The following is a 25,212-nucleotide window of genomic DNA, read 5'->3' as shown; positions in this document are numbered from 1 at the left end:
GGGTTTTTAAAAACACCACTTCAATTTAGGGCCAATCAAACCCCCAAGTCATGCACACACCCTACTTACATACCTCTCCAGTGGCAGGGAGGGGAGAGCAAGCTACTGGCAGGTGGAGTGGTCCTTGGGCTGCAGGGGGGAATGGGGAGAGCTGGTTCTTCCCTCCACAGCAGCGGCGGTCCCCACAAGGCAGCACATACCCACAGGCACTCAGCTCTGGCTGTCCCAGGAGGCACTGCAGCCATGGAGGGAAGCAGCAGGCCCCTGTGCAGCTCAGGCAGACAGGCAGACTCTGGGGTGGGGGGGAAAGATCAGGCTCACTGCTCTTCTTCCTCCCTCTCTTGGGCACAGCCTGCTTTCCTGGACTGCTGCTAGGCTGCCTGCAGGGCTTCCTGCAGAGCCCCTGCGCTGCGCAGAACCTGGTGCTTCGCTCTGTGGCTGGTAGGGCCAGCAAACTAAAACTCCTCAGCGAAGTTATTTAAGGTGCATTACGAGTGTGCTACAGCAGCTGTAATTAATGCTCAATACACCGCCAACGCGTGCAAACACCAGCACCGTTTAAGCGGTGCAAAAGCGTTTAGCCTGGTTTAAAGTATCTTGAACACATGCCTGTCATTTTGTCTACACATGGCCTAAGTGCCCCACCCTGGTCTTGTGTCTGAATCCTTCTCTTGCTGCTTGGCCAGTAAGACAACAGCCCTGATTCTGAGCTTACCATTTTAGTTTAAGACAAAATGGAACAAATGGAAAAAAAGCAACTGAAACAAAGAGATGGGAGGGATGATGAGATAACAATAATATGAGTATAGACTTTATCACTGACTACCAGTGTTCACAGCTTTAGGGTAAAGCAAATCTTGTTTATTCTTATTTAATACACATTATGAGTTATGGAATCTAAAGCTTAGTGACATTAAACCGGTGTATGTTACACTCAGCTTTTGGGTGACTGGCAGCATTCCAGAAGAGCAACATATTGGTGCAGTCAGCTCTTGATACTGATTATTCCATGTTATAGCAATGCATATGTCTGGGTATGAGGATAGCCTTAATTACCTCCGGAAGCCTTTTACTATTCTAGAAGTCTTTGGAAGAAGCGAAAAAGGGAGAGCACTGTTTACTGCACAAATATAAAAAGTAGGTATTGTTGTTTTATGGCTTGTAGAATATTGAATCAACTACAAAGTGACTAGACAGTATTTATTTCTGATCAGAATGATATATATTTTTAATGTTTCTGCTAATAATATCGGTAAGCCTAGATTCAAATTACACTAGTATATTTTCTTTAATAGATTTCCATTGCATTCTAAATCTCTGTTCCAATAAAATTCATTTTCCCAGCCATCAGCAAGCTTTTGCACAGTATAACATTCTTCATTTCTTCTGTTCTCTTAATATGCATGAGACAGAAAGGTAAACTTCCATGTTTAGAACACTTCAGTCCCAAATTATGAAATTTATATAACTTTTTCATTTGAAAATATAACAAATGCTAAGCAGGGAAGACACATATTAGTTTCTGAGAATATTTTAGTTAATTGAATCTAATAATTCCCTTTGGAAAAAGAAGCAAAGCTTGAACTGGTAATGCAAAGTAGCTTCTTATTTAATATTAGTCTATCCACGTATTGCTAGTAGCAAATAACTTTGGCATATTTGTTTTTCAGTTCTACATGCAGCCTATAAAATTAAAGTATACATCTTATGCTGATTCAACTAAGAAAATGCACAATACTTAAAATATTGAGTTATCAGTGTCGCTTCTTTGGTAATCCCTGCCTGGTACGACAAATCCTTATGTATGAGTTTCCACTTAAAAACCTAATTATAACAACTTTTTTTTTTTCACATTTTCCCTCAAAAAATAGATCTAAGAGGCCTGAACTCACTTTTTATATTAAGCTATTTTCCCCCTAAGTCATCTTCCTTAATGAAGTTTTACTAAAGAAGTAAATCCATGTGTTGTTAAAATATTTTCTTTATCTTTAAAATGTTAATTATTGACAGTTTAGCATCTTAATGGGAACACATTAAAGTAAGAGCATTATATTTGAGAAAAGGAGACTGTTTTTGTGAAGTTCATGATATAGAAAGAAGGTGATAGAATAGGCATTCATTGTGATGAGAAGATGGAAGGCTGTACACCTGTTTTTGTGGGAGGGTGACTACAGTTGCCCAAAACCTGTAGCCTAATGTAGCCAGTTTCCTTCTCTCAAGCACATGGGCTTGATAGGACAGCTATTGATACTAAATTATGTTTTAATTTTAAAGTTAACAGCAAATGACTTAACTGCTTTGAAGTAAATAACCAGTTCTGATTTATTGTTTGAACAGGTTTATAAGAAGCTTTTTGAATGTACAGTTGAAAAAAAGACTGTTATAGCTATGTACCTCTATAAATCTGCCTTTATTGTTCAGCATCAATGCCAGGCTACTGGGACCCCATTACAAGTTTACAGTCATTTGGCAACGTGCTTGAAACTCACTAAAGCAGAAAGTATAGATGTGATGATTTTCCATTGTTCACGCTTGTTTTTGACATTAAATTAGGGGCAGAAATTCACTCTACACAAAATATACAGTCCTGAGGATTAAATAGGAAAAATCCATCCAGAAGGTCATTTTCTCATTTCATTGCATTGGCGAGTTTCACATTTCCACTCTCATGATATATTGTAAAATACAGTTCACATACAAAGAGCATCATGGCCAAATATATGAAAAACGATGCATTAAAAGAATATGGCATACATTTCACTTATTTCAGAAATCTGCTATTTTGATAGGTAGGCAACATTTTAGGGTAAGAATAAACAGAAATATGCTTGAAATGTAAGGTCCAGCCCTGCCATCCTAATGTAAAACTTACGGCTAAGCTGCAGAGTCCAAGGCTACTTGGGAGTTGGATTTCATCCAGTTTTTTTGTAATGCTTCCCTTAGACTGAGGGAATTGGTAGAAGCAGAAAATCTGTCTTCCAAGCCCTGAAAATCCCCAGTATCATAATGAAAGGAAGCCATATCATCACTATAAACAGGCTATCTGCTGTGATAGATACTAATCTCCTAGCCACAGCACACATTTCCGCTGCATGACCATGAAATACTTGCTCTCCAGAAAAGAGGAAGGCATAACTGAAACTTTGTATAATACAGTTTTATATCTTCATGGATACTTGTCAGGCTCAGAGTACAGGATACCTTACTGTATTTGTTTTCCCTGGTGCCACTTGTACATAGTGCCCCCTCCCAATGCAGAAGTGAAACTATGCAGATGTGGAAAGCTAATGCTTCCCCAGAGTTAAGGCATACATGTGGCTGAACAGCTGTTTCTTCTCTTTTTTGTATCAACCAACTCAATTATGCAGATATTTGCTCTACTAAACTTTCCACAATACATAAAATCATACTGGCTTGAATATACAAATTTCGTTCTAAGTACATACATGCCAAAGCAGTGAACTTGGCACTCTAAGTTACAAAATAGGCCAGATTCTGGAACCTTTATTCATCTTGTGTAATCCTTTTAAAGGAAGTGAATGGAACTACTTTGTTCAATATTTATTAAAAAAAAAAAAAAAGTGTAAGGGTTTTAAAGTTGGGTCTTGTATTTTTGGCCATAATGACTGGAAAGCTAAACATTACCATTTTAATGTAAAAGCTAAAATTAACACCTACCTAGCAATGTAGAACAAGATTTTTTTTTTGAAAGAGCCACATACTTCTACTAAATGCAGGGGGCTTTGCATGTGCTCACTGCCACTAAGATATCATGCTGCTTATATTTAATAGCTTAAATCAGGGCTGTCCTTCTTGGGGGCTGGGGGTGGCCACGCACTGTGCAGAACCTGCCAAACATGGGCAAGTGTTACGTGGCCTGCATGCTATACTGAGCAACTCCCCCAGTCATACCATGTGGGCTGCTGAAGCACACACAAACCCCACACACTATGCACTTCCTCCACCATCTTCCTCCAACTGTGGTGGCTGCACCATACAGGCCCCTCCTCCTTCCTGTGCCTTGCCAATGCACTGCAATGCAGGGGACCCCTGGGTGGTAGGTAATTCCTGCAACAAGCACCAACATTGATACTGAATGAGATCCCTCAGCCCTGTGGGGCAAGTTGCTTCATTGTGCCTATAAGGGAAGGGGTAGGCAGCAGAAACTTGTAGAGGAAGTGGGAACCTGGGGACTCTGGTGGCAGAGCAGAGTTAGGAGCGGCACCTGGACCAGAAGCCCAAGGCTGCCTGGTAAACCCTCAGGGGCTATATGCTGCTTGTGAGCCACCACTTGGACAGCCCTGATTTAAATAGTGTTAGGTTTAAATGCTTCAGCCTAACATTTTTACCACACACTCACTTTTCTGTTGTTAAAAATAACTGTTGTTAGGGGACTGCCAGGGTTGAACAAAATATATTCAAAGCCTTTAAGATGTATTATAATCCAGTGTGGTGCAATGTTAATTTCCTATTATTCAGGGAACACAGGAGACGTTTCTTTTGCTTTCTTCTGACTTGAGAAACTTGAGATGAAAGTAAATGAAGCTCTGAAACACGTTTAGTTAAATGTTAGAACTTTTTCAGAACTCTTTACAAACTGAAACACATTAGGACTTTCTCATTAGGATTAGATATTTGGGGCTGATTCATCATTGAAAAATTCTCATGTGATTTTCTTTTCCCCCATTTTACACATTTAACTTAATCATTATCCAGGACACATTTTTCAGGAATTTGGTATGTAAATATGGGTCTAGTCAAGGAGTGTGAGACTCCTGGCCTGAGCCAGAGCTGTGTGGTCTGGCTTGCAGGGTTCCCCAGGGGTACAGAAATTTGGCATTGCAGAGGTGGTGGCAATTAAACCTGCAACTACTCCCCATTCTCAAATTTACAAGCCCCACGGACCTGATCCAGCACATGGGGCCAAGCTGGGGTGGTGGGCCCAAGACAGTGTGTGGGGCCAGGCCCGTGGACCAGATCATCTCATGGACCAAGTCTGCACCACTCATCTGGCCCGTGAGGCCAAATGTTTGAGCACCACTGGTCTAGTCTATTAAGCAGTGATATTTTTAATGAAAGTAGTGTACTATAAATGGCGCCAGCATGATAAGCATGGCAAATGCTCCTGAAGAACAGGACAACCAAGACAATATAAACTCAGACTTTCCTTTATTATATATCAGTGTGGATCAACAAGTATCTCATTGGTAATATCATTTCTAGGTGTCTCTTTGGAGTGAGAGAAAAACAATGATTTATCTCCTTCCTTGAAGGACCTGACTTTTCCGTTATTTAAAGATCCATGCATTGTAAGGCAGTTAATAATAAAGCCAGTATCTACACTGATGTGTATTCTCCGCTTCCCAAATTAAATCTGTTGATTATTTTGCATAATGCATATGTTTGCATCTTTCTTTAAAGTTAAATATGAAAATCCAGAGACTATATTTGCCAGTGCTTCTCATGATATAATAACCTGCTGGAATTTCAACTGTCATCAAAAATAAAGTTCCTAATCTTCATTATTGTGAAGAAAGTCTTAAATATATGGAACTAGTACAGCCTGAGGACTCAGGAAATAAGGAAAAAGAATGTATCTTTTGAAGAAAGTCTCCAAATTTTAAGTCATCTTATGATTTGAGGGTCTGTAATCTTGTGATTTGACCATTTCTTGAAAATGTATTGAAAATTGACATTTATATTATTGTCCCCATTAGCTTTTATTTGTTTTTCAAGCTTCTCAGCTTTTTTTCCTGACAGTCAGTCTTCACAGAGAGGAAATCTGTGAATACTTTAACAACTGTAAGTAATCTTGTTATCTTCAGCAGTATTTGGAATTCACTTTAAACAAAGAAGTGTATATTAGGCTACTCTTTCTGGAATGCTTTACAGGAAGATGTTATATCCGATTTTTAGGAGTTTGCGGGGGCGGGGGATGAAACGTGATGGTTATGGACTGTAGCAAATTTGTAGAATTGTCTTTATCATTCAAACAAGGTGTGCACAGTATGCCTGGTATATGTAATTGATGCCTTCTGCAGATAGACCTCCTTTTTAATACGTCTTTTAAGTTATCTGCCTAAGCACCTTCTTACACATTGCACTTTGAGCTGCTCAAATGTTAATTGTTGTTGGTGCTGGCTTCAGTTTGGAGCAGTCACACCTTAAAGCTAAAAACGTTCTCTGGCTGACCCCTACTTACACAGCTGTGAATTGCCACCAGAGGGTTGGCAAGCAGGGGCCTGACTATGAGTGACAGCTGTGAGTTACCACCACAGGGCTGGAAAGCCAGGACAGGCCTCTGCCCCTGCTCAGGGCAGGAGGGGTGGGGGGAGGGGGGAAGGGCAGGACCATGAAGCTGGGCGGTATATAGTTAGTGGGATGTGTGTGGGTAATGAAATGGAAGAAGGAAAGGAAATGGGAGTGGGGGAAGGGTGGTGAAATGAAGGAAGTCAGCCTCTGAAGGCTGAAATAAAAAGTAAAAAAAAAGAAATAAAAGGAAATAAAGAGGAAGTAAAGAAGATCTAATGTTTTCATAAATTGGGCTTTGGGATTGAGGTATAGGGGGTGCAGGTTGTGCTTCCTGGAGTGGCTGGAAGGCGGGAGTAGTGACGGAAGGAATTTTTGGGGGAGCTACTGCCCCTGCCCTGGGAAGGTAGACACGGTTCCTGGGGACCTGATCCAGACCCCTATCTTTGTGTCCTCCCCTACCCCTTCTAGACTCCAGTCCTGGACCTGTCTATGCCCTGCAACCTAGCTAGCTGGCATGTGCTCTGTAGCCTGTTTGCCGGGGCTTGCACCCCTGCAGGTGGAAAGGTCACACCCCCAAGGGGGGGACAGGGAGTTGGCTTGCTGCCAGAACTGCCCCCAGGCAGTGGAATTCAGGGCTTGGAAAGTTTGTCCACAATGAACAGGAGGGTGGGTAGAGAACACTGCATCCTGGGATGCTGGAGGACTATAACTTGGGTGGCTTATTTATGGGGAGTTACTATGCATTGATAGAAAATAAGATGGGTAGGATGCATTCGGATGAGCACGGACATGAAATATGTGGTGCCACAGGCCTGTCTGCGGCACCACACACTGCACATGCTGGTATTTCCCATGCTGCTGCTCTGCAGTGAGGGGGGAGGAGCTTTTGGCTCCAGGAGATTCCAGGGTAAAAACAAGCTGTGCCATTGCTAGTTGTCCCCAGGGAAATGCACATTGCCGCTTGTGGGGATGCAGCCCTAAAGCTAGTTGCAGGTGTTTATGTGTGGATAGTCCAGGGGTTAAGAGCTCTAGGAACTGCTTAAATTATTAACAAGGCCCTGAGGTACAACTAAAAAAAATGCTAAATACATTTTAAAATGCGAGCGTGATGATAATTTTGTATGATCTAATCTGTGAATTTAAAAGTAGCTGGTTAAAGGTACCTAGTAGTAACTGCCTTTGAACAAAGTATGTTCTTTTTTTTTTTTTTTTTCTAAAAAAAGTCACTGTTCCTAAAAGGAGTATTGCAGCCAACTTGCATGGTAATGAGAGCACTGCAGAATTCAAAGAGGTTTAATATGTCTTTAAGCTCTTTGGTGATAGAAAACTGCAGAGATTAAAAGGCTGATTCATAAAAAATGCATCTACTCGTTAAGTGGCTTTTTCATGTACTTAGAAAAGAGTAGAGTGTGCTTTTCTGAGCAAGGTGAACTCTGACAGTTCTTTGCAAACTTTTTTTCTCTTATGAGCAATTTTCTATCTATAATTCAAAACCAGGCCACATGACACAAAGCATAGAGAGAGAAAAAAAAAAGGAGCAACAAATCTTTGAACAAACGAAATACTCAACACATGTTTGTAGCTATCAAATGCAGTTCATAAACAGCATTGAATTTCCAAGCCAGTGTTCAGTGAGAGTGATATATATTGGCTCATCAGGTATATATTAGAAGGTGTACAGCTCATCAGATGGGTGATTTCTGCAACTTTTTTTTTTATAATAGCACTCAAAGGAGACATCTGAGTGCATGTGTCTTTTCTGAACCTTTTCTTCCATTCAAATATGCTTTGGGATTACCACTCATTTGCATGCAGTGTGCCATGAGAGAAATGCAGTTATATTAAGAATTATTCTTCTCATTTTTTCCTAATAAAAAGTTATTACTGACAACCCCCTAACCTGTTCCCTGAATGCGACCTTGCTTTTCTTTAAGGAATACCATCTACTTCGTGAAATGTTATGGATGCTGGCTACCAAAAACCTACACATTAAGCTGTCATATATTAACAAAACAGATGCTTTTCCCCCTCTCCCATTTATGTGAGGTCTCAAGGCAGTGGGGAAGAGGAGTGGGACAGACAAGCACTGGAAGGCAATGAAAGTTGCTATACTGTAGTGTACTAGAACTGTCCCATTGTCATCAAAGCTCTGATAAATTGATTGAAGTTGGCAATAGCATGTAAGAGCTACTCCTAAATTTCCAGTCACTCACACTTCATTCTTGAAGACTATACCCACAGTACAAAGTCCTTACTGCAAAAATTGACAAGAAATTACTGCTCTCAGTCTTGCTGTAGCAAGTAAAGGATACCTTCTCAGAGGACTAGAGAGCCTAAAAGAAAGGCAACACCATTTGGAGAGCAGGCCTGATCAACAGTAGGGAACAGAGTTTCCCTTTTCATGACTCTTCAACATTTCAAGCTGTATAACCAGAGTTAGAGCTCTCCTATATGGATTGGAGCATTGTGAAAACTTTCATTTTACCCCTCGCACTCTGCAGAAAGCTTATCCCTTTCTTCCCTACAAGTTATGTACCGAGTGGGTGTGTTTATTTGTGCAGTTAATGCACATGAATCAATTCCAGAGTTTATTGCTCTTGAATTTATTGCTCCCAGGTACCACATCTTCACATACACCCAGGACTGCAGCAGGTTAAGTCAGGTCAGAGCAGCCCTGGTTGTCAGGGAGCCTGGAGGTTCAGCCTGAAGCCCAGGGCTGCTCCCCCCCAGCTCAATGTGCTGCAAAGGGGCTGGCTAGCGTACAAGGGTGCTCAAGTTGGGGGTAGTTGGCAGGCAGACACTAGCACTGAAGCACCCTTGTGCTCTGGCAGTATCTCCACAGGTTGTGCTATAGAGTAAATTTGTTTATTCCAGCCTAAAAGGGGTAAATGTATAGATGCACAACATTTACTGCATAGCTAATTAGTCTACTGAGCAGTAAACATCTTGTGTAGATGCACCCAGTGTTATGTATATATGTTATGCACTCCTCCTAACAGCTAGTGCTATTCTGCATTGTATTAATAGATTCTTAGATTGTTAGGAACTGGAAGGGACCTTGTAAATCACTGGGTCCAGTCCCCCTGCACTAGGCAGAAAAAGACAACTGGGGTCAAGTGACACCAGCAATATGACTTTCCAATCTCCTTTTGAAGATTTCCAGGGTAGGTGACTGCAGCACCACTGGAGGGAGTTTATTACACCACCTGGATGCCCTGCCTGTGAAGGAGTTTCATTGATAAAGATATTGAAAAGCACTGGTCCAAGCACAGACCCCTGCGGGACACTGCTGTCCATGTCTCGCCAAGATGAGACAGATCTGTTCATGAAAACTCTCTGGGTCCTACCATGCAGCCAGTTTTCCACCCACTGAACTGTTGAGTAATTAAGTCTACAATCTTCCAACCTTTCTACAAGGATATAATGGGATATTAGATCAAAAGCCTTTTAGAAGTCTAGGTGTATAATGTTGACCTTTTCTCCTGTGTCCAGGTGGCAAGAGACCTGTTCATAGAAAGAGATGAGATTGGTAAGACAAGACCTACCCATGGTGAATGCTGGCTGTCATTCAGAATCTTACCCATAATGAACATATCACACATAGATTCTTTAATTTGTTTTTGCAGGATGGAGGTTTTCCCTGGGATGGAGGTTAAGTTGATGGGCCTATAGTTTCCCAGGTCCTCCCTCTTCCCCTTCTTGAAGATAGGCACAATGTTGACCCTCTTCCAATCCTCAGGGATCTTCCCTGTATGCCACAAGTTCTGAAAGAGTGTTGCCAGGCCTTCCATAATGACCTCAGTGAGCTCCATCAGCACTCTCGGGTGAAGTCCATCTGACCCTGCTGACTTATAAATGTCTAGCTTTTCTAGTTAGTTTTGCACCAGCTCAGCATCCACAGTGGGAAGGCTATCATTCCTATCATGTCCCCTGTGGTCCTTATCTCACTTGTCTTTCCCCTTGGTCCAGTGAAATACCGAAGCAAAGTGGGCATTCACGAGTTCAGTTTTTTTCCTAAGCTCCTGAATGCCTGTCACCAGCTGTCCCAAGGTGTTATGCAGGGGCCCCATACCTCCATTTGTTTTCCTTCTGCTCCCTACATACCTAAAGAAGGACTTCTTATTGTCCTTGACTCCCGTGGCTAACTTAAACTCAGTTGTCACTTTAGCTTTCCTAATCATTTCCCTAGAAGTGCAAACCACTGTTGTGTAGTCCTCCTTGAGGACTGTCCCTAGCTTGTATTGTGTGTATGCCTCTTTTTTCTTTTTCAAGGGGACCACAATATCCCTATTGATCCAGGAGGGCTTGCCAGCCCTTCTGCTACTCCTCCTCTTCATGGGAATAGTTTTCTTGTGTGCTTCAAGAATCATGTCCTTAAGGAATGACCACTCTTCCTACACCCCATTCACCTTCTGTCCCAGGTTCCACATCATCTCTCCTACTAATGCCCTGAGCCTGTTTGAGTCAGAATTTTTAAAGTCCAAGACTTCAATCCTGCTAGTTGATTTGTCAACTTTGCAGTGAACAGTGAACCAGAGCTTATGGTTGCTGTCACCCAGGCTACCCTCAATGTACAAGCCACACCACAGATCATCTCCTTTGGCCAAGACCAAGTCTAAGAGAGTGGTAACTGTGGCTGGCCCTTGCACTTCCTGGGTCAGAAAAAGCTCCTCAATTACAATTAAGGAGCTACATGACCAATCTGACCTAGCCAAGTGTCCCTTCCAAACTATGTCCAGGTAATTTAAGTTGCATCTGACAACCAAGTCCCTTGCATGCATGGCCTCTGTCAGTTCCTGAGAGAACTCCAGATCAAGCTCCTCCCCTTGGTTCGGTGGCCTGTAGTAAATGCCCACAGTTAGGTCTCTCTCATCTATCCCCCTCCCTCCCCCCCCCACGGAACCTTGAACCAGAGGGTTTCAAGTTGCTTATCTTTGCAGCCAATGTCAGCCTATGAAGAGGTGTACTCCTCCCTCACATAGAGAGCTACCACTCTGCATTTTCTCCCTGCTTGGTCCCTTTTGTGCAGAGTGTAGCACTCTATGGCTATGCTCCAAATCATGTGAGGAGTCCCACCAGGTCATATTGCCCACTAGAGAGAAGGAGGGCTAGCACCTCCTGCTTGTTCCCCGTGCTCTTGACATTGGTGTACAGGAAGCTGAGTCCCTCAGCTGACACCCTTGATTTCCTGAGACACTGTGGGAGAACCATTCCATTAGCATTTTCAAAAAAGGTTATCCATGTGAGAGGTTTCCTGTGTGTCAGTCCCCAGGCATGTTCCACTTGGAGTTTCTGCATCCCCCAACAAAGTCAGTTTAAAGCCTTATCTGTTAATCTTCTGTTGCTGCCTGTGGCAGGGCACTATGTGTGCCTGCCACTTTAAGGCCCTAGAGCTGGCAGCCTCCAGGTGCCTAATGAGGGCAGCCATTTTAGGCTCAGGGCTGCCTATATAAACAAGGCAGTTTGGCTGCTGGAGGAAAGCAGCAATACCACCTGGTCTGAGGGCTGCAGAGTTTCATCTGGAGGTAAGGGAGGAGCTGTAGGGAATAGTAGGAGGCTCCTGGTCCTGGGTACGACTGGAAACTACACCCTGATGGGAGTGGATGGCCTGGTGGGGCTCCCAGTGGCACGGGAGCCCCCAGGAAATTCCTGGACAGTGATCACCCCAGTGAAAGGCAGGTCAGGGCACCTTAACCCCTAGCCCTCACCTTTAGGGTGGGTTGCATTCCATCAGAGGTAGTTGTGGGGGTGCAAGACCCAAGGAGGAGAGTTAGAGGCCAGGTGTGGCCGAGGCCGCCTGAGCTCTGCAGGGGTTCGAGACCCTGAGGAGGAGAGTTGGGGCCAGGCACAGCTACGGCCACCTGAGCCCACCTGTGCAGGGAAGCCCTGAGGCCCTGAGTAAAGGGGGCGTTACAAGTGCTGTGGAACCCCCAGCGTGAGGGGGCAGTGATCAGAAGCCCCAGAGAGAGGGTGATGTGGAGCCCTGTGAAGGGAGAGGGGGGGCTCAGCCAGAGGGCGACAGAGCTGAGTCCTGACCCCAGTAAGTCCTCCACCATTAGGAGGCAGAGTGTGGGTCAAAAATAACACCAGTCATAGCACCAAGACCTGATGCCCAGGGGAAGAGTGAGAGTCCCCTGTGAGACCATGAGGCACCAGTCATGATGTGAGGTACCCCAGCTCCTCACGTCCATAAAAGAGGACCCAGATTGGGGGACCCTGGGATAAGAGTATGGGTGATACATCAGGGCCTGCCAGAGCTTCCCCTGACTGGCCCAGGCAGAGGCCAGGACCAGGAGGGTCAGAAAGGCAAGGAGGTCCACTGAGAGGGACACCCGAGAGTCAGGGTCCTGGGGTCCTGACTGGCCTGGAGGTGGGCTGGGGCTAGTGTGAGCTGAAGGGTCCCAGTGTGGGGACCACATCCAAAGGGGAACCGATGGCAGGGCGATATATGGCTTGATATGATGGCAGCAGAGTCTGCCTGAAGGGAGGAAGCCAGGTGGGGCCCAGAATCCTACTGTAGGACCCTGTTGTTGGGGACTGGCCGTATGAGAACATCATGATGTTGTCAGTGAGGCTTGGGCTGTGGTGTAGGGGAGGAATGGAGCTGCAGATAGCGCTCCCTAGCAGCAGGGCAGAAAATGGCAGCCTCCCACCTAATTACATCTATTAACTAATCAATTAAGACCAAGGCATGGTGGGCAGGGAGGCAGGCGGTTAGCCTAAGAGCAGGTGGGCGGGCCTCATGGAGATCGGCCCCAGTAGCCTCCCTGCTATACTGCCTGATGTTATGCTGTAAAAGCATTCAGTTAAACCTTTCTTTTTTTAAGGATAATTGCCCAGGTGTTCTCCATCTAATTTCACTGGGGAAAACCAGCCCTTCCAGTGCACCAAACCTATACATCTTTGACCACTGGGAAACATGACCTAAGTAGGTAATGTTATAACTTTGTTCCATATGTTATATAAACCTCTTTCCTCCATATCCACCCATTCTTCAATAGAAGTAGCACTATATGAAGACTTGCAACTCATTCAGTTTTTATAATCTAATATACAGCAAATAGTTGATTCCGCCTCCTTGGCAATGAACTTCATGAAGTCATGGGAGATGGGCTAGGTACCAGAAGACTGGAAAAGGACCAATGTAGTGCCCCTTGTTAACAACAACAACAACAAAAAAACCCACAAAAAGTAGAACCTAGGCAACTACAGACTGGTTAGAATCACCTTAGTACCTGGGAAGTTACTAGAGCATATCCTAAGGTAGGCTGTTTGAAACCATCTGGAGAAGAAAAGGATAGATGGATTTATGAAGCATAAATTGTGTCAAATAAACTTGAGCTCTTCCTTTGCCACTTGGGTGGATGAAGGGAATGCTGTGGATACAGTGTATCTGGACTTCAGCAAGACTTTGGACAGTGTCCCATATAACCTTCTCATGAACAAATTGGAGAAATGTGGGCTGGCCAAAACTGCTATAAGATGGATAGATAACTAGCTCAGTAGCCCCAAACAAAGATAACAGGTTCATGTCAGAATGGCAGAAGATTTCAAGTGGATTCCCACAGGGTGCTGTTCAGTAAGTTTATTGATGATTTGGACTCTAGCATAGAAAGCTTCTTGAGCAAGTCTGCAGGTGACATGAAACTGAGAACAACTGTGAACACGTTGGAGGATGGGAGTGCAATCAGAATGATCTCGACTGACTGGAAAGCTGGGCTAGAGCTAACAGAAGGAAGTTCAGTGTGGACAAATGCAAGGTGCTACACCTTGGGAAGAATAATCAATAACACAGATATAAAATGGGTGGCACCTGGATGCATGGCAATACTGTGGAAAATGATTTGGGAGTCTTGGTAAACAGACTCAATATGAGTCTGCAAATGTGGTGCAGCCACACAAAAGGCAAATGTGATTTTTGGAATGCATCAATAGAAGCAGTAGGTACAAGACGGGGGAGGTGACAGTGCCTGTCTACTCAGCACTGTATAGGCCTCATCTGGAGTATCGTGTGCCATTTGGGCATTGAATTAGAAAGGTTAGAGAGGGTTCAGAGGCAGGCAACAAGATAATAAAGGGCTCGGAAGGCAAGCCATATGAAGAGAGGCTGAAGGAGCTAGGCTTTTTCAGCTTGTGGAAAAGGCACTTAGAGGAGACATGATAGCAGTTTTCAAATACTTGAAGAGTTGCCATGCCTCCCTCCCCTGCCAGTTCCTGCCCACTGGACCTGTAGCAGGCAGCCTGCATCCTCCCCCCCACCCCACAGGCTCCACTCTCTAGCAGTGCTGCCTGCAGGGGAGGGGACAGGGCTGGAGGCAGGGAGGAGGAAGCTGGGCTCTGCACTCTGCTGCAGCCACAGCAGCTGCTGCCTTCCACAGGTGGCAGATAGGGCTCTGGTGTTGTTTGTGGGGGGCACGGGGGACTGTGGTGGAGAATGTGGGGTACCAGCAAGGCTCGTGAGCAGGGAGTGAGGGTCACTTCAGGTTGTAGGGGGCTGTGGGTTGGGATTGAGGGGCCATGCTGAGAAAATGAGGTAAAAAATGTGTCATGCTGAGGAAACACATGGGAGCACTGATCTAGGCATAGCTATGCCATATTCTACTATGATCATTTCCCATGCTTCTGGACTTTGCTGGTTGTCCAAAGCCCCTCTTTCTGCCACATGCATAAGGGTGTTTTTAAACCTCCATCAGAGGCATTGGGTGTTGCTCAAGGCTTCAACTGGGCTGTGCCAATGCACCTGCTGGGATCAAGGCTAGACGTTCGTGGTTAGAGGGTCTTGCTCCTCCACTCAGGGCCAGAATGATTGCTGTATTTGGGGTCAGGAGGGAATTTTACCCCATGGTCAAATTGGTACAGACTATGGGGATTTTGCCTTGGGTAGAAGGTCACATCCACTACTACAAAGCAAGATCTCTTCAGCGTACATTTACAGCATTTCATAGAAGCAGGACATTGGCTGCCATGGTTCCCCAGCATTACCTGTACCAGGTTAGTATGTCAGGTCTGTGTTGTGTCGGGGCTGATGGAAGTTTTATCTAGAGTTTAGATAATGGATTTTATAGGAGTGTTGGGATAGGGGTGATCCTGCCTCAGGTAGTGAGGTGGACTAAATGACCTCTGGAAGACCTGCTTCTCTATGATTCTATGATTTACAGTGACTCTAGTACCCTAGGATCGTGTTCTGTCCAAGTATTTTCCCAGGCCTACATGGTTTCTAAATCGGGTCAGAACAGGTACATTTAGTCTAGCCTGGCTGCATTAGCGTGTACACACACTTGATATATTTCAAACATTACACATCTTATGGAACTTTTTATAACTTTGTCCCCCTCTGCATGTTACACTTAAAGTGGAACTAATTGGTTAATCATACCTTAAGTTGTGACCCAGCTGCATATTCAAGTAATTAATGGCTGGATAAAACAAGCAATGAGCTACAAAGTTAGTTCACAAAAATGTGTAATAACTTTGTAGATGGTTCTAATCATACCATTTATTGAATGTGTGGCCAAGTGTGTTCCTCTGTGGCTGGGAGCTCCATCAACTGAGGGGCTCCCAGCCCACAGGTGATAAGGCTGGCAATGGTGGCACTGTTCTTGATACCGCCCCTACTGTAAGCCTCTCCAGTTGTGGGGCTTCTGGGAGAACACTTTCCCCCCCAACCCCATGAGCCTCATCAGCAGTGGGGCTCACAGTGGGGGCAGCATTCTCCCCAGTGCCTCCACTGGGAGCCCTTCACCTCACAAGGCTTGTGGTGGTGGCAGTGTTCTCCATACTGCCCTTGCTGCAAACCCCACACCTCATGAGGCTCACAGCCGTGACATTATTCCTCCTGCAGCCCCCACTGTGAGCCTTACAGCCCACAATCCCTCCACAGCAGTGATAAGTCATAATGGTATCTAGTGCATGATTGTGTGGATCACACATTAGATCCCGTTGCATCTTTACTTACCTCTGTGGAGAGGCTCTTAAACAAAAGGCAGACCTTAGCATAAGTTTTCCCCCAAAACTCAGTCATGTCTAGGACTTCCTTGCAGGGCTTTCATGACTCAGACCCTAGTTTGTTTTCCTCATAGAAATTCTTCTTGCTCTTATATCCCCAATTATGCTAACAGAGACGCTAGTAATTGCTCCATCTGTCTAAAGAAAGCTTCGGTTTCTAAATCGTGGGAGTGGGTACACAAGAGCCTGGTATTCTTGTGGGGAGTTTGGTAGTTTGCCAACTTACTACACAGGCCTTCTTCAGCTCACTCTTGTGTTCAGAGACAATCTCTCACCAAAGTTCTGCTCTAAAAAGTAGAGCAGATAAATGAATGCTAAAAGATGTGAATATTTGTTCTACTTCATGTCCAGCAAGATATAACTTGAAACAGATGATGTGTAGCAGGTGCACATGCACCCCCTGAGTGGCAGTGCATCCCCTACAGAAAGACAGTGCTGGCAGTGCCTGTGGGCAGTAACTGCTTGCTAACCCAGTGCCAACACCGCCAGCAGCATCTGTGGGACCTCTGTGCTTACCACCGCTGTGCTCCTGCTGCCACTGCCGCACTCTCGCTGCCACTGTGCCCTCCCCCCCGCCCCCAGCTGTCGTGGGCATGCATCGTTCATGACTTAAATTGCTACCAGGTACCTGACTGCCTCAATAGATTTGTACCCAATAGACTAACTACTGCTACTGTTCTGCTGACTTGGTACGAGTTGCTGTGGACCAGAGCACAAATTAGACTGTGCTGTGTTAGCATGGCTATGAGCATAGGCACAAGTTCATGCAAGCCCAAGGGCCCTGGCTCCCCTCAGGAAGAGGCCAGGGTGATTTCCCCCATCCCTAACTGAAGATTTCACACTGCCATGTTGTCAGGAATACAGCCTCAGGCAGTGGTGGAGAGCAACTCTCCCAGCTGCCTGCAGGTAAGTCTGTTGAGGGGGACAGACATGGCCCCATGGGGAGGGAGGGAGTGGGGCAGAGTCTGGGTCTGTGGGTGATGCCCAGCCAGGGCAGTACATGGGACCCAGGGCCAGGATGGGGAGTGGGACATAACCACAGACAGTGGGGCAGAGGAGGTGGCTCCCTGCCACTGAGCACACACCCAGGAAGGGGAGAATGGGACACCATGAGCCCCCCAAATATGTGGAAGGGAAAGGGGTGGATGTGGGCTTCCTGTAAGGGGCTTAGAGTTCCCCCCTCTGCTGTTCTCCCCCTAGGAGCCCCATGCTGGCTATGCCACCATGGTAAGTGCCCTCTGCCTACCTGCCAGCAGCAGGGGTAGTAGCACGAAGTTGTGTCCTGCACTGTTTCCAGACAAGCAGGGGAAACCTTACCATTGTGACATGGCTGCCGCAGGGCTCCAGGGACTGCAGCAGGGTAGAGAACCTCAAGGCTGAAGTGGGCAGCCCACATCCACTCCTGATCCGCTAGAGGCTCCACTCGGCTATGCTCTGGCCATTTCATGGGGGGAGCAGAGTCTTAGCCCTCCCTCCACTCAAAAATAAAAATCTACTCTCTGAGTGCTTGCCAGGAAGTATACCCAAGATAAAAGGCTTGATAGAAGCTCTGTGTAGGTTCTCAAGGCCAAGATCTTGGAGAAAACTATCAAGGGATCCATCAGCAACAGGCTAACAGAAAGCAACCTTCTGAATGCCAGCCAGTGTGGCTTTGTTACTAGTAGGTCTAGCTTGGCTAACATCTCCTTCTATGACCAGGTGATGTGTTGCCTGGACAAGGGACACAAGGTTGCTGTCATATATCTGGATTTCAAGAAAAGCTTTGACTTAGTGTCCCATGATATCCTTATGGTTAAGCTGGGGAGGTGTGACCTCGACCATGATATGAGCCAATAGCTGGGGAAATGGCTCCGCGGTTGGACCTAAAGAATACTAATTAATGGGCACAAATCAGTGTGGCGCAAGGTGATCCGTGGCATCCCTCAGGGCTCAGTACTCAGGACAGTACTCTTCAACATCTTCATTAATGATCTGGATTCGGGTGTCAGATGTGGGCTTGCAACATTCACAGGTGACACTAAACCATGGGGGAAAGTGGTCACTGGGAGACAGGCTGGGGTTACAGGCCGACCTGGACACACTCTCAAGGTGGGTGGAACAGAATTGGATGGCCTTCAAAGTAGAAAAGTGCAGGGTGTTCCACCTTGGGAGGAAGAACCAGCAGCATACTTATAGGCTCACTAGCACCATGACTGAAAGAGACTTGGGAGTCTTGATGGCCCACAAGATGAATACAAACCACCAATGCGATGCCGTAGCTGACAAAGCAAACCAAACTCTGGCATGCATCCACCGATGTTTCTCAAGCAAAACCAGGGACATCATCCTCCTGCTTTACTCAGTCTTAGTGAGGCTGCAGCTGGAGTACTGCATCCAGTTTTGGGCCCCCACTTCAGGAGGGACATGGATAAGCTTGAGAGGGTTCAAAGGAGAGCCACCCATATGATCAAAAGCCAAGAGGGCAAGCCTTATGAGGAGAGCCTGAGGGACTTGGGACTCTTTAGCCTGGAGAAAAGAAGGCTTAGGGGGTACTTGGTGGCAGCCTACAAGTGTATAAATAGGGGTGCATCAGGACCTGGGAAGACAGTTGTTCACCAGGGCTTCCCAAGGCATAACAAGGTGTAATGGCCACAAACTCCTGGAAGGCTGATTTAGTCTGGAGATAAAAAAAAAACTTATTTACAGTCCATGCGCCCAGAGTCTGGAACAGACTCCTCCCAGAGGTGGTACAAGCACTACTCTGGACTCATTCAAAAGGTGTCTCGATGTTTATCTTGTTGGGGTCATTTTGACCCCAGCAGATTTCCTGCCTATGACAGGGGGGCTGGTCTCGATGATTTCACAAGGTCCCTTCCAGCCCCTAATGTCTATGAAATCTGTGATAAACTGGTCCCACTGTCTGATTTTTGGATTTTGTCTTTCACTGAGAGGACAAAGTAAATTAGGTGGGGGAATGGGGTGCTTCTTGGCAGTGTTTTCAGGCTTGCCACCAAGGTGGAGTAGATATTCCCTAAATTCCATATTCAGAACTTATAAAGACACTTAGAAGCCATGTTCTGCACTGAAAATGCAAGCTTCTAGCTATGTAAAAATAACTTTGAACCTGAGACCTAAGGAGTTCAGAAAAAAAGTATACAAAACTCCCTTTGATTTCATTGGGGCAAGATTTCATCCACACTCTTCATAGTAGTCTATAACACACACTGAGTAAGGAAAAAAAAAATCCTTCCCTTTCAGTTAATGCATGTGACATTGACCACTACTAGTGTCAGGACTAGAGACTAGAAAAAGCATTTCTCTGTTCTGACATGTTATGCCTTTATAATTGTTGTTTTCAAAACGAAAGGGGTAATATCACCTTTGAATTAAAAAGAAAATTAGTAGTAGACTGACAGATCCTGGGTAGACGAGTCATGGGTAGAGGTGAACTGTGCAATGTGATGGATGTAGTGGAAGGCAGCCAACATTTGTTCCTGATGTTTTATTGAGTAAAGTGTTGTTTATATTTTCTATCCTTTGAAGGGTAACACAAGTGTATCCACCTCTATTCTAAGTATTTCAGAAAATGCATATTCATAAAGTTTCACTTATTGCCACAAACGCATAATCTTCTATATCTTTCTGAATATTTGGTAAATATTTTTCGTAATAATGTTAAGTGCATTTATGGTAAGCAATTAAGCACCTGTTTAAAGGAAAACTCAGACCACTACTGTCAGTCGCCAATTTAAAGAGATAAAAATAAGGAAATAATTCTTATCTCACACAATAAAATTTTAATTTTATTTCTAATTTCTGGCATACATTCGGGTGATAGCTATTTTCCCCAAAATGATGTTATTCTGCCCAGTAGTCCATTATAAGGCCCACTGGATATATTTTTAAATAAAATATTTTAATATTTAACTGGGCAGTGACATGCATAGTATGAGTAGGTCTCCTGATGCTGCTCATATTGGTGGCAACTCCAGAAACATGGCAGCTCAGACTTGTCAGATCATAGAAAAGTAATTTTGTTAACATAAACAATGATTTAGTTGAACGATAGCTTTATGCTTTTCATTTTTTGAAACTAACTCACAGGTGTTTAAGCTATTAATAAGGTAGTTATCCTTTTTTGTTTACTCAAGTTTTAAATATATTTACTAGAACGATTCATTGTTATTTATATTACAATTTCCTTGTGTCTAAATTTGGGCTATACAGAATGAAATTGCTTTCCTGATTCTAGCTGGTCAGTGGAATCTATTATCCCATTAACACACAACCATCCACATCCAGATTTCTGCTGTAATTCAAACAGGCACCATCATGCAAAGATATAACATTAAAAATTGGGCATGACTTTAAAAACTTTGGTACTGCCTCAGTTTAAAATGAAGACATTTGAAGCAGCATGTCTGACCCACATTCAATAAATTCATATATTTGAAAGTACCAATCTTTGCATTTGTACCTGGAACTTCCCCTCTTAAAAAGGAACAAAGCTATCAGAGAAATGCCAAGTCATTTGTCAATATTTGAGTAGAGAATTGAATTGCTTATTATATACCATAGGAATGAATGAATGTCCTTGTATACACTCCAATCATAACAACATTTTGAGCTCTTTAAAATTTATACAGCATCTGTTTTGGCAGAGTAGCCAACAGTTCAGTTATTTATATTGCATTTGCACATTTGATTCAATAATCTCTTTTTTTTTTTTTTTTTTGGCAGATGTACAACAAATAGCAATCGACTGGCTCGCTGGAAATTTTTATTTTGTGGATCACATCAGTGACAGGATCTTTGTGTGTAATCACAATGGAACCATGTGCATTACCTTAATTGATCTTGATCTTCATAACCCTAAAGCAATAGCTGTTGATCCAGCATCAGGGTAAGATTATTATTACAATGCATACTTGCATGCCAAAAAATTGAAATAATGTTTCAATATTTCTAGCCTTCATTTTTTTTAAATCATTCCTGTGGCATTTAATGGCAGGCGAAAATTATTAATTTATCAAACATCTTTAATTTATCCCAGTAAAAGTCAAGTGATACTATGTTCAGTATAAATACTACATTTGTTTCATTTGTGTCTAGAGAAACCACACTTGCAGTTATTTATTAGGATATTAATTCAGGTGCCTAAAAGAGTTCAACAATATTATCACAGTGAAAATGTACACAGCATGAGCTTGCATCAGTTGTAACAAGTAACTTAGGACCTTGTTGTTTTACACTTAAAACATGGTTTGTTGTGGCGGGGGGGTGTTGATCATGGTAAGCATTATGCTGAGTGAAAGTTTTCTGAACAGTTGTTTGGTAACCCTTATGATGTGGCCTGGAGCCAGTGGCTGACAAACACCTCATTGTTGGTCCCAGCCCTTTCATCACCATGGAGCTGGATCAAGACTCCAGTGCAGGGAGCTGGTACTGGCAATCAGGCGTTTGTCCGTCCCGGCCCTTGCACTGCACCAGTGTCTTGGACTGGTTCTAGCGAGATTCCAGGGCTACCGACAAACCACTGTTCGTCAGCCTCAGACCACGCTGGAGTGGGTGAAGACCCACTGGTATCATCTCCATGGAGAATTCCCATGTTAGCATACTACACATTGCTCAACACGGTCTGGAGATATTTCTTGCCTGAAAGGTCCTAACTTTGGTACTGTACGGGCACATCCAGACAAGCAGGCATATGTGGTACACAGCACTAGCGCTGCATGCTGCATGTAGAACACATGCAGGCATTCCCCATACTTTTAACTTGCCGGGCAGGTGTGGGGGTTTGACCCCATGGTTAAAATAAATAAATAAATAAATAAATGGGGTGGTATGCGGTGGCAGTGTGCACCATCCAAAACCAGAGCCTGGCCAGGAGCTAGAGCCACACTCCAGCTCCTGGCCAGGCTCCCTGCTGCAGAATCGCCATGGCCGCCGCCCCCAGGACCCCAGCCCAGGTGCTGGTGACAGCCTCCCCTCCTCCACCTAGGGCAATGTGCTCTGTGTCAGAGCGTGGGTGCATGGGGGTTCCTTGGGGACAAGTAGCAGTGGCACATGTTGTGCTGCTGCTGTTTGTCCCTGGGGAAATGTACTTTCCTGTTCATGGGGACATATCGTATGATAGCATTTAGCATATTTTTTCCTGCTTGAATGCATGGAAGCTGGTGTATTAAGCACAGTGAACATATTGTAAGTGCAATGTGTGACCAGGCCCTTCATGAATGATTTTATAGAATAGCATACATTTAGTGATTTTTTTTTTTATTTTTTTTTTTCCTCCAAAATTCATGAGGAAGATCTTTTGCTTTTAACTTCTTTCAAGTTTTCTTCAGTAAACCTTAACTCTGATCAGATTAAAAAGAGGGGGGAAAAACCCTTCACAGTATCTTGTATTTTATGCCCTGGATTGTAGGGTCTTTAGGATCAGTACTAATATATTTAGTAGAAGAACCAAGCCCCCAGATACTTCATGTGCTACTTTTGTGAGTCAGTTAAAAAGATAAAACCGTCTGTATTCCCATGCTTATTGCATAGATAGACAGATTCAGTATTCTTTTGCAAGGAAACCTCAGTTAAATTATTGGGCACTAGAAATCTTTTACCTTAATCACTACTGGCTTAAACCAATGAAGTAGATGTGCCCTCATTTTGATGAGAACTTTGAAATGGCTGTTTTATCCTTGTTTTATTGGTCTGTAGATAGTTAAGTCTGAAATGCCTGGTGGAATGCATCCTAAACTGCCATAAGCCTCTGCTCAATAAATAGGAAAATATTTACTGAAGAAACAGCTTGTCATCCATATGTGGACTTTTGTCACTCTTTATTTAAAGCCTGATTGAATATTAAGATGCATCATCACAATGGGTCTAATTTTGACAAGAACAGCTTGCATGTAAACTTTACAAAGGAAACTGCATAATATAATTCTTGAATATAGCTGTATTTCAATTTCCAACAGATGGTAATGTTTCAAGAAACATCAGTAAAAGAAGTTGTATTTAAGCTGATTTGTTTGGTAAATCTGGTAAGAAAGAATGGGTGGTTTTCAAATTTGCTAACACCACCCTTTTTCAGCTATATTTGCTTACATGTTTTAGTCTAGATTTGCTAGTTGAATTCCAAACTAGTCATTAAATAATCTTGTCTGTCAAAGATGCAAGTATCAAATATAAGTATTTTCCTTAAAGTACAGAGCACAAAGACCATTTGGAACAAAACTGGCACATTGGAATATAATACATGTTAACAAATTTCCCAATTGATTGCCAACATATTTCTTTCTTTTATGCATTCCACTTTTTCCACTGTCATCATATCAAAGGCCTTTATTTTGTCAAAGATGCAGGGAGTAGAAAGTCTCATACTGTTTGCACTCAAGTCTCTTCAGGATTTCTGTGAGTTGGATATCTGCTTACATTTAATTCTGTCATATATCATTTACCAGACTAGGTTCTTGGATTTTTTTTGGGGGGGGGGGGTGTTATGAATGTTCAAGGCATTCAAAGATGATCTTGCTCTTTGTTTTTATTCCCTCAATTATAGGTATTAGAAATAGAAAATAAATATTTACTGTGTCACCTTATCCATTCCTTCTGCCAATTCAAAGAGGTTTCTTACATAATATGCCTGAACCCAAACCACTTGGAAATAATATTTAAAGAATAAGAGTGTACTGTTTATCAGAACAATTCACTGACTTTTCATTTGCCCTGTGACATCTCATTTTTTAGCTGATTCTGTCCCATCTCTTTCTCTCTCTCCATTTCTATTTTTACCTTTCAAAAAAACATAGACATCTATCTTATCTTTAGCCCAACATTCAATGCAATGTTCTAGCTGTGGTCCTGTAAGTAGCTTGTTTACTCCTCATAAATAATGGCAGGGGAAGGGAATTTAGTAGGGAAGCAAAGTTGTTGCATGGTTGGTGAGATCAGGGGTGGTTCTCCCATGGAAAGAAAAAGAAGGCAGCTTCCAGATCTCAGAGGAGTGATGTAAAAGCCAGAATTTTTGGAGTAGCCTCTAGAACAACCCGTTCTCTACAAAGTAGTACTGTTGATCTGGCGCCTCTTTAATGGCAGCCTATAGCGTGGGAAGTCCATCAGATGATTGAAATCGTCTCAAGTTATATTATTCTTTTCCTGAACAAAGGAGGATAGTATTAAATATCATCATTTAAAACACAAATTGAGTGTGTAACAGTGCAACCTTTTCATACATAACTAGAGGCTGGTCATTAGAGGTAGGTTCTGGGAGACCAGCCTGGTGGCCTTCTATGACCAGGTCACCAAATCCTTGGATGCAGGTGTCACAGTGGATATAGTCTTTCTGGACTTTAGGAAGGCCTTCAACACAGTCTCTCACCTCATTCTCATTAAAAAACCTAGGAGACTATAGTGTCGATGCCTACACAGTCAGATGGGTCACTAACTGGCTGGAGGGTAGCACCCAGAGAGTGGTGGTGGATGGGTCATTTTTGACCTGGAGGGATGTGGGCAGTGGAGTTCCACAGGGCTCGGTCCTTGGGCCTGCACAGTTCAACATCTTCTTCATCAGCAACTTGGACAAATGAGTAAAATGCACCCTATTCAAATTTGCAGATGACACCAAGATGTGGGGAGAAGTGGGCACGCTAGAAGGGAGGAATAGGCTGCAATCGGATCTAGACAGGTTACAGGGGTGGGTGGATGAGAACAGGATGAGTTTCAACACTGACAAGTACAAGGTGATGCACCTGGGGAGGAAGAACCAGCAGCATACCTACAGGCTGGGGAACTCCCTTCTTATCAGTGCAGAGGCAGAAAAGGATCTTGGAGTCATTATTGAGGCCAATATGAACATGGGCCTTCAGTGTGGGGATGCAGTCAGGAAGGCCAACCATACCTTGTCATGCATCCACAGATGCATCTCAAGCAGGTCCAAGGAGGTGATCCTCCCCCTCTATGCGGCACTGGTCAGGCCACAGC

At 44.0% G+C, this 25,212-nt stretch overlaps 1 protein-coding gene across 1 annotated transcript in view; it reads left to right on the top strand.

Moving 5' to 3' along the window:
- LRP1B (LDL receptor related protein 1B) overlaps positions 1–25,212 on the top strand; it is a 1,585,724-nt gene that overhangs the window by 710,472 nt on the left and 850,040 nt on the right. Inside the window, exon 7 of the mRNA XM_019553609.1 lies at positions 20,977–21,139. Coding sequence (XP_019409154.1) covers positions 20,977–21,139 — 163 coding nt within the window. The remainder of the gene's footprint in view (positions 1–20,976; positions 21,140–25,212) is intronic.

This window comes from Crocodylus porosus, unplaced genomic scaffold (genome assembly GCF_001723895.1).
Source record: "Crocodylus porosus isolate Cpor-Errol unplaced genomic scaffold, CroPor_comp1, whole genome shotgun sequence".
NCBI classification, from domain to species: domain Eukaryota; kingdom Metazoa; phylum Chordata; order Crocodylia; family Crocodylidae; genus Crocodylus; species Crocodylus porosus.
This window is presented reverse-complemented; position numbering and strand designations above follow the sequence as displayed.